Consider the following 7,203-nt stretch of genomic DNA (forward strand, 5'->3'; position numbering starts at 1 on the left):
GCCAAATCTATGGCAAGTCTTTAATTCTTGATTTTGTGTTGTGAATGATTTAATGACCAATTGAATCTCTATTACCCCAATACGATGAGCACTTGGTGTTGTTGCGGTGTCTAACAGTGCCTACAATCATTTTCATATCAATACCGTATACCCATTCCAGGTGATTCTCTTTTTCTGGAGATGTTATCTCAAAGCCCAAAGTCTCTCCGAGCAGGGTATACAAAATAGTTAACTCGCAGAAACAGCAACTTAACGAACAGTCGCTGCTTGCTGCTTGCTGCCTGCTGCTGTTGGAGTCTCGGCCTCTGTTGCTGCCGGCTGGCACTGCTGCTGCTGCTGCTGCTGCCGCTGGCAGCGTGGTTGCTTCTCTGCTGCCTCGGCAAGCAGTTTCCATTTCATTTTTAAGCTAACGTTCAGCGCGTTCAGCGTTTTAATATTTAATTGTCGTCGATCGCGAGCGGTTGCCATTGCCATTGCCATTGCTGTCCACTGCCAGTGTCACGGACTTACCGTTAACCGTTAAAACTTTGTGTGTTGCATACCGCCACGAGCGCCAGGCACTGCTTTACTGCAATTTTAACCGCGTATTTTTTGTTCAGTGATTTTTGTTGTTGTTTTCTGCTAAGTGCTACGCAAGGATAATCTCCAGCATGCTGACCCTTCCCGCGGCCTCTCTATGTCTGGCTCTGCTCTTCGTCGTCACGTGGCATCCACAACCCACCGCTGGCCGCAGCTACAGCAGCGGCCTCATATTCTACGAGCTGGCCACCCACACGCCCTATCTGCCGCCCACCGTGAGCGTGTCGCGTGGTCGCAACCTGGCCAGCGTCAAGTACTCGTCCAAGGGCTCCATTTGGTCTACATTTGGTCAGCCGTGCGAGTGCCATGGCCCCGTGTGCGGCTGCTGTGCCGGCCTCAAGGTGGATCAGTACAAATTCGACCAAAAAGGTAAGTGAAGGGATGAGCAAGGTCTTGGAATACACAAGAAAATGAGGAAGTGAAATCCTTAGAACAATTTAAAGAGCTAGACATTATTTTTGTGGCAATTTTGAACCATGAATTGGAATTGGAATTAATCTTCTAGTTTAGACAATTTTCCATTGCCAATTCTATTGAGTAATCATCGATTGAAGCTCCCTCAATCGAAGTGCCATCCAGTGATCGTGCAGCAGAATCAAGAACAGTTTTAGCTGCCCCACACACATATGGAAGTACAAGTAATTCTGCCTGCAGTCTGTATGCAACTGTGAAGATCGATCAAGTCAGACCAGTGCTCTGGCACTTTGGCATTCCCAGTCCTAGTCCGGGGCCTGCCTGGGCGATTTCCTTGGCAAAGATCTCTGGAGCGGTGTGTGTGTGTGGGGCAATTGGCAGCGATGGCAATAAACAATAGCAATAAAAGTTGTTTTTAGCTTTAGTTGAATCTCGTTTCGATTTCGTTTCGTTTCGTTTCGTGACATGGTTGCCATTTGCCAATCAAAATGCCACAAATTGTTGGCGCGCTTGGAGCACTCTCCGCCCTGCCCTGCGCCGCTCTGGTCTGGTCTGGTCTGGCGTGGATCTGAATTTGCCACCCGCAACTTTCATTCATTGAATGGAATCGTTTCATTGTCTCACTCTCGCTCACACTCTTTTCCCCTCTCCCCGCTCTTTCTTGCAGTGTGCGCCAATGTCACTTTCGTGCCACAGCTGGAGGAGGCGCAGCTGGAGGTGTACCTCAATGAGCGGCCCTCGTCCAAGTACGGGATCTCGTTGAGGAATCCGTCGCCGTTCTGCATACCCGTCATGATGGGCGTGCCCATGGCCATGTGCGTCCAGATGACCGACGTGGCCCTGGTGGGCAACAATCTCAACATGTGCATGGACTTTGTGGTGCGACTGGCGACCACTGATCTCTTCGAGATGCACTTCCAGTGCATGCGAATGGGCCTCGACGGCCTTCAGTATGTGGACAAGAATGGCAAGCCCGTGCTGCCAGCCGCCGAGCCGCAGGGCGATGATGATGCTGATGATGAGGAGGAGCAAATGGAACCGGGAACGGGTTCTGCTGCGGAGTATGACTATAGTGAACCGGAAATGCCAGAGGAGGAGGAGAAGCAGCAGCCAGAGCAGCAGCAGCAGGAGGCGGAGGTGCAGGAGGAGGAGCAGCCTGAACCATTGCCAATTGAAAGTGAAATGCTAATGGCCAGCGATCAAGACCTGGCCAACAAAGAAGACCAAATGGAGGCTGTCAACGAGGAGGAGGAGGCGGCGGCGGCAGACTCAGAGACAGATACAGACTCGGAGTCGGAGGCGGAGGCGGAGGCGGAGACACCTGCCAATGCTGGCGAGAGTGGCCTGAAGCCAAACGAAGTAATTGAAACAATTACCAATTCAATAAGTGCCACTGAGGCGCCTCTAACAACCACAACCACAAGCACGACGACGACGACGACAACGACAACTCGACAGCCGATCACAAGCCACGAGCAGATCGATGGTGAGGCGGAGAGGGAGCAAGAAGAGCCAAAGGTGGAAGAGGTGAAAATGTCAACTGAAGAGGAGACAGAGCCTGAGGAGGAGACAGAGCAAGAGGCAGAGTCAGAGGTAGAGACAGAGGCAGAGGCAGAGTCACCCACCATCACATTGGCAGAAAAAATCGAAAACGAAAACGAAAACATTAGCGACAACGAGATAAATGTGGATGATGATGCTAAGAAAGATGGCAAGGTGAAGGAACCCCCAGCAAAAGTGCAGCCGGAGAAAGAGAAGGAAACGGAGAAGACAGAGACGGAGCTAGAGACGGGCACGGAGACGGAGACGGAGACTGGCACTGAGTTATTTGATATGGCCGAGGCAGAGTTAAACGATGACACAGCTGCAGAGGAGGTGGCCAATAAAGCGGAAGAAGCTGATGAAGATGATGCCGCAGAGGGGGAGGAAGGCGAGACTGAAGATGACGCTGAGCTGGAGGAGGATAACGCTGATGGTTATGAGGAGGATGACGAGGAGGATGCCGAGGAGGATGCCGAGGAGGATGCCGAGGAGGAGGAAGATGAAGAGGAGGAGGCACAAACAGAGGCCACAAGCCATGCAAGTAGCCAGCAAAATAGCATTGAAAGCACTGCAGTGCATCAAGCAGTTGATGACCAAGCACATGCAAGCAGTGCCATACAGACAGATGCAGCGACAGCGACAGCAACAGCTGCAGCCAAGTCGTTGTCCAGGCGCCATCGACAGCAACGGCAACGTCGCCGCCACCACGCCGCCAAGCAGTCTCCTGCACACTTAGTTTAACGTAATTATTAATTGTTAATGAGTTGTTAATGCTAAACGTTGATGCTTGTTAATTAATACTTATTTAATATTTATTGAAACCAACACTCAAAGCCAAACTCAAGCGAATAAAGCAAAATTGAAATCCTAAATATGTATGTGTCGGTATAGGCTTGGGTCAAGTGGGTTCAGAGCAGGGCAAGCAGTGGTACACCCGCAAGATGTCACAATCCGAAGCAGTAGAAGCTCAAGCAGTTGGCTTGACTCTCACTCGCACCGTAAAAACAGGTTAAATGAAAGCCAAGTGCAATCGCTGGAGCTAATTCAGCTAAGGATGGATAGGGAGTTGAACGATGGCATGCCACTGATGCGCCGCTTGCGGGGTTTTCGCAGGGACAGCTCCGAGTTGCGCAGCCGGCGCAGGTTCAGGTCGTTGTCATTGACTGTGTTGCAGATGGCCAGATAGGCCATCAGCTTGCGCGACCTGAGCTCCTTGGCCAGCTGACTGGCCTTCCCCAGGGACTCCTTAAGGCGCTCGAAGCGACTGAGGACCGCGTGCACCTGACAGACCAGAAAGATGCTGTTGTAGCGCCAGATCAGGCTGTTGCAGCTGCGTGCCTCTGCGCAAAAAATGGTTACAAAGCGTTACAAATGGTGTGGTGTGACTCACCATTGAAGGCACTGCGGGCCATGACCAGGCTCTTGTCGAAGCGGAACTCCTTAAAGTGTACGCGGGCCAGCTCGAAACGCAGATAGGCACGCTCGATGGGATAGCGGGAGTTGCGTAGCCTTTCCTCCAGATGTTCCATCTTCTGGCTGCAACGGCAAAAGCAGGGAGTGATTGGAGTTACTTCCTCCCTTCACTTGACACTTACTTTGAACGAAGTTTGCGCTCCTCCTCCCTTTTTATTTCCAGATAGAGATTGGGTCCGCCAAAGCTGATGTTCATGTCCTTGGTGCGCTCCGGCTGCAGCAGGTACAGCACCAGGCGGTTCTCCGGATCCAAAAAGTCAACGTTCGCTGGCACCGCACACTGATCCGCATGGGCCAGGGCCAGGCTATTGTACACATCGTTGACGAACTCCCACTTCCAGGGCAGCGTGCGATGTGTCTTCAGGTCAATTATGGTGGACATTATGTGCTCGATGTAGCCCGTCAGCCCCTCGACGTTGCCTTCAGCACGCAGCTGGTGCACCTCTCGCAGCATTCGCATGCAGTCGCGCCTGGTCTGGTACTCCAAATGGAATAGGTACCTCTCGCGGCTCTTCTCGCCACTAAGCGTCTTTCGGCATTTCTTCTTTTTGCTGTTGTACATCGGATTGCGGGCGTGCATTGTTTTCTGTTAAGAGAAGAAGGGCAACAGGATAAGCAATGGACCAGTCGCTCTCAGTCGCTCCTCACCATAAACTTCCTGACGATCCCATACTGCTCGCCACTGAGCTGCCGCAGATAGGGCGTGGTGCCGTGCGACAATGGGTTCAGAAAGATCTCATTGCTGCGCAATTGCTGCAGCAGGGCCACGTCCACGGCACTTTTGCCCAGATACTGGTGGTTGTAGAAGTTCTTGCTGGCATTCCGCCGAGCCCGCTCCAGAGAGGTCAGCGTTTCTATCTTCTTGTCGAGCACGCTCTGGACGTCACATTTTTGCTGCTCCAGCAGCGTCTTCCACAGCGGACGGGGCACAAAGGCGGCCAATTCCTTACGACGGCGTAGAACCTCATCGATGGCGCTTCTATTCTGCTGCAGGAATGGGCCGAGAGTGGCGCCCACCGTGTCCTCAAACACGCCCATGATCTGCGAATGTGATTGAGGTTGCATGTTTAGAGGTCGAATGCTACTGCCATTGACTCACCCGCCTCTTGCGCACGTCAAAGCGTCGCTGCATCCGGCTGACGGGATTGAAGAAGCGTGATTCAGTGTGCAACGACCGGAGGGCTCTTTCGAATTCGTTGCAGTCGAATAGGGCGTCGCACTTCTCCAAGAGAATGTCCGCGGTGCCCACCACATGGCCGTCCTTCTGCTTCTGGGTCAGCCACATCATTTTCTTGGCCCGAGTGGCGTCCATCAGGGCGGCCTCCGACTGGGCAATCGATCGCTGGCACCGACTGCGCAGGTAGAGCGTCTTGTAGTCGCTGCTGCAGAATCCCTGCTCGTTCTGGCAGTTCCTTATGGCTCCGCGCATCTCGGGGCTGGGATACTTGCAGGACTGTTGCTGCTTCTGTGGATCCTCCTTGCAGACGGCCAGAGCGTGGCCGAAGCTTTCGAGAGCCGTTTTGTTGCGCAAGCGGCGAGCGTAGTACGATCCCCAGTCCATGAAAAGTGACGACTGCACGCAGGATGGCCAGTCAATGCGTTGCCATGGCTTAACCTCCGGTGGCAGGCTGCCGACACCTCCTGCTGCCGCTCCTCCTGCTGACCCGTGATCAGGTGAAACTGCCATTTGATAGTGGCAAATGCACGCGCTAACAGTAAATTTATCATTGATCGGTGAAATTTGTCACATGGGAATTTGGCCAACAAGTGCAGAGCAAAATCTAAGCACGTTACTGTAACTGAAATCGAAAACGAATGGATGAAAGCACTGAGAATTTTGTCAGGTCAGGGGCCACCCACCAATGCAATGCTTGCTTTGCTTCACTAAATACGAAAATGTATTTTTCGGCTCTCCAAACGGTACTTTCTCTCCCTCTATCTTTCTGCACCAGCTTCTTTGCTCGCCGCATTCCGCTCTCCCAGAAATCTATTTTTGCTCTCTCACAGTCAGGCCACGCTCTCACAGTCAGGCCACGCTCTCAGCATATAACGGAATTTGTATTTTACCGCAATATTTGCGTCTTTGCGTATTGATCCTCTTTCTCGAGTCTGTAGTTCTATTACAATTAATGCTCAACGATTATAGATGCGAATCTCCAACATATTCATTTCCATTTCTGATGCTAATGGGTTAATGCTTAGCTCTCCCACACCCCACACTCACTGAACAAGAAAGTGCTCGCAGCACTTTGAAGTTACAATGTTGCAATGGTTAAATTGGTGGGGAAAAGAGAAGCTTAGCGAAGCGAGGCAAAGCGTGGGGAAACCCCGAAAGAAGCAACCGAAATATGCAACAAAAGAAAGGTGCAATTAAGGCAACAAACACCTGCCAAAAGCAGGCCATGAAAAGCAATAACCCTCATAATCGGGAATTATTATATAACACTCTCTAGGCTGCTGCTGCTGCTGCTGGCAGTGCACTGCCTCTGGTACTGGTACTGGTACTGTGACTGCCAGAAATTATTTAATTATTCGTGTTTCTTCCCCTGCGACTCCGTTGGGGGCAGGGTAGCATCTGGCTGGGCGATTATACGACAATTATTACAATATTTGTTTATAATTTTTAATTGCTTTTATTTTTCACATCATTCGCAAATGACTTTTGTTTTTGGCTTTGTTTTCCGTTTCGTTTCGTTTCGGGTTGTTTTTTTGTTGTTATTTAATTTCGTGGCTTCACTTTTTTGTCTTTATCTTTGCATAAGCGCGACGTGAATTCAATTCTGTGGATCATGGGGGGAGCTGGAGCCGCACTTATTTTACCCGAGAGGTGTTTGTGGCAGCGCCAGCGGCGTGGACAACTATTACTCTTCATTTGTATGCCAATGGGAGTGTGGGTGTCGCTTCCATTTCGTCGTCTTTTTGCGGAAAGAAAGTTCCCAGACGGAAAAAAAGGTGCCGGCGGGGCAGCAAATGCAGCGGGACGCGGTACCGGCTGTGGGCAGCCGCCAATTAAATGGTTTTTTCTTTCTGCGTATATTATTTTGCAGAAGCGCAACAAGCGCGCAGAGTGTTGCAAAAAATGTGGCCAAAAACACGGGGAAATGTTGAGAAAACAGCGGACGCGATGGCAGGCAGCTTTGCATTTAAATGAAATGTCGCATTGGCAGCAGCAGCGCAGTGGAACCCAACAAACCC

The 7,203-nt window shown here is 51.2% G+C and overlaps 2 protein-coding genes across 3 annotated transcripts; one reads left to right on the plus strand and one right to left on the minus strand.

The window, feature by feature from the left end:
- Positions 1–472: 472 nt before the first annotated feature.
- On the plus strand, positions 473–3,398 carry LOC117899587 (myb-like protein X). The gene is made up of 2 exons (XM_034809709.1): positions 473–948; positions 1,661–3,398. The coding sequence occupies exons 1-2, from the start codon at positions 651–653 to the stop codon at positions 3,274–3,276; spliced, it is 1,914 nt and encodes a 637-aa protein (XP_034665600.1). The 5' UTR covers positions 473–650; the 3' UTR covers positions 3,277–3,398.
- On the minus strand, positions 3,330–5,864 carry LOC117899598. 2 transcript variants are annotated; one of them, XM_034809719.1, is made up of 5 exons: positions 5,108–5,861; positions 4,657–5,049; positions 4,131–4,594; positions 3,926–4,071; positions 3,330–3,875 (listed from the first exon to the last, which is right to left on the minus strand). In XM_034809719.1, exons 1-5 carry the CDS (start codon positions 5,693–5,695, stop codon positions 3,580–3,582), a joined length of 1,887 nt encoding a protein of 628 aa, XP_034665610.1. In that variant the 5' UTR covers positions 5,696–5,861; the 3' UTR covers positions 3,330–3,579. The 2 variants fall into 2 exon arrangements, with proteins under 2 accessions (XP_034665610.1, XP_034665619.1); XM_034809728.1 differs by lacking the exons at positions 3,330–3,875; positions 3,926–4,071 and having other exon boundaries at positions 4,270–4,594; positions 4,652–5,049; positions 5,108–5,864.
- Positions 5,865–7,203: the final 1,339 nt, after the last annotated feature.

This window comes from Drosophila subobscura, chromosome A (genome assembly GCF_008121235.1).
Source record: "Drosophila subobscura isolate 14011-0131.10 chromosome A, UCBerk_Dsub_1.0, whole genome shotgun sequence".
Taxonomy (NCBI): domain Eukaryota; kingdom Metazoa; phylum Arthropoda; class Insecta; order Diptera; family Drosophilidae; genus Drosophila; species Drosophila subobscura.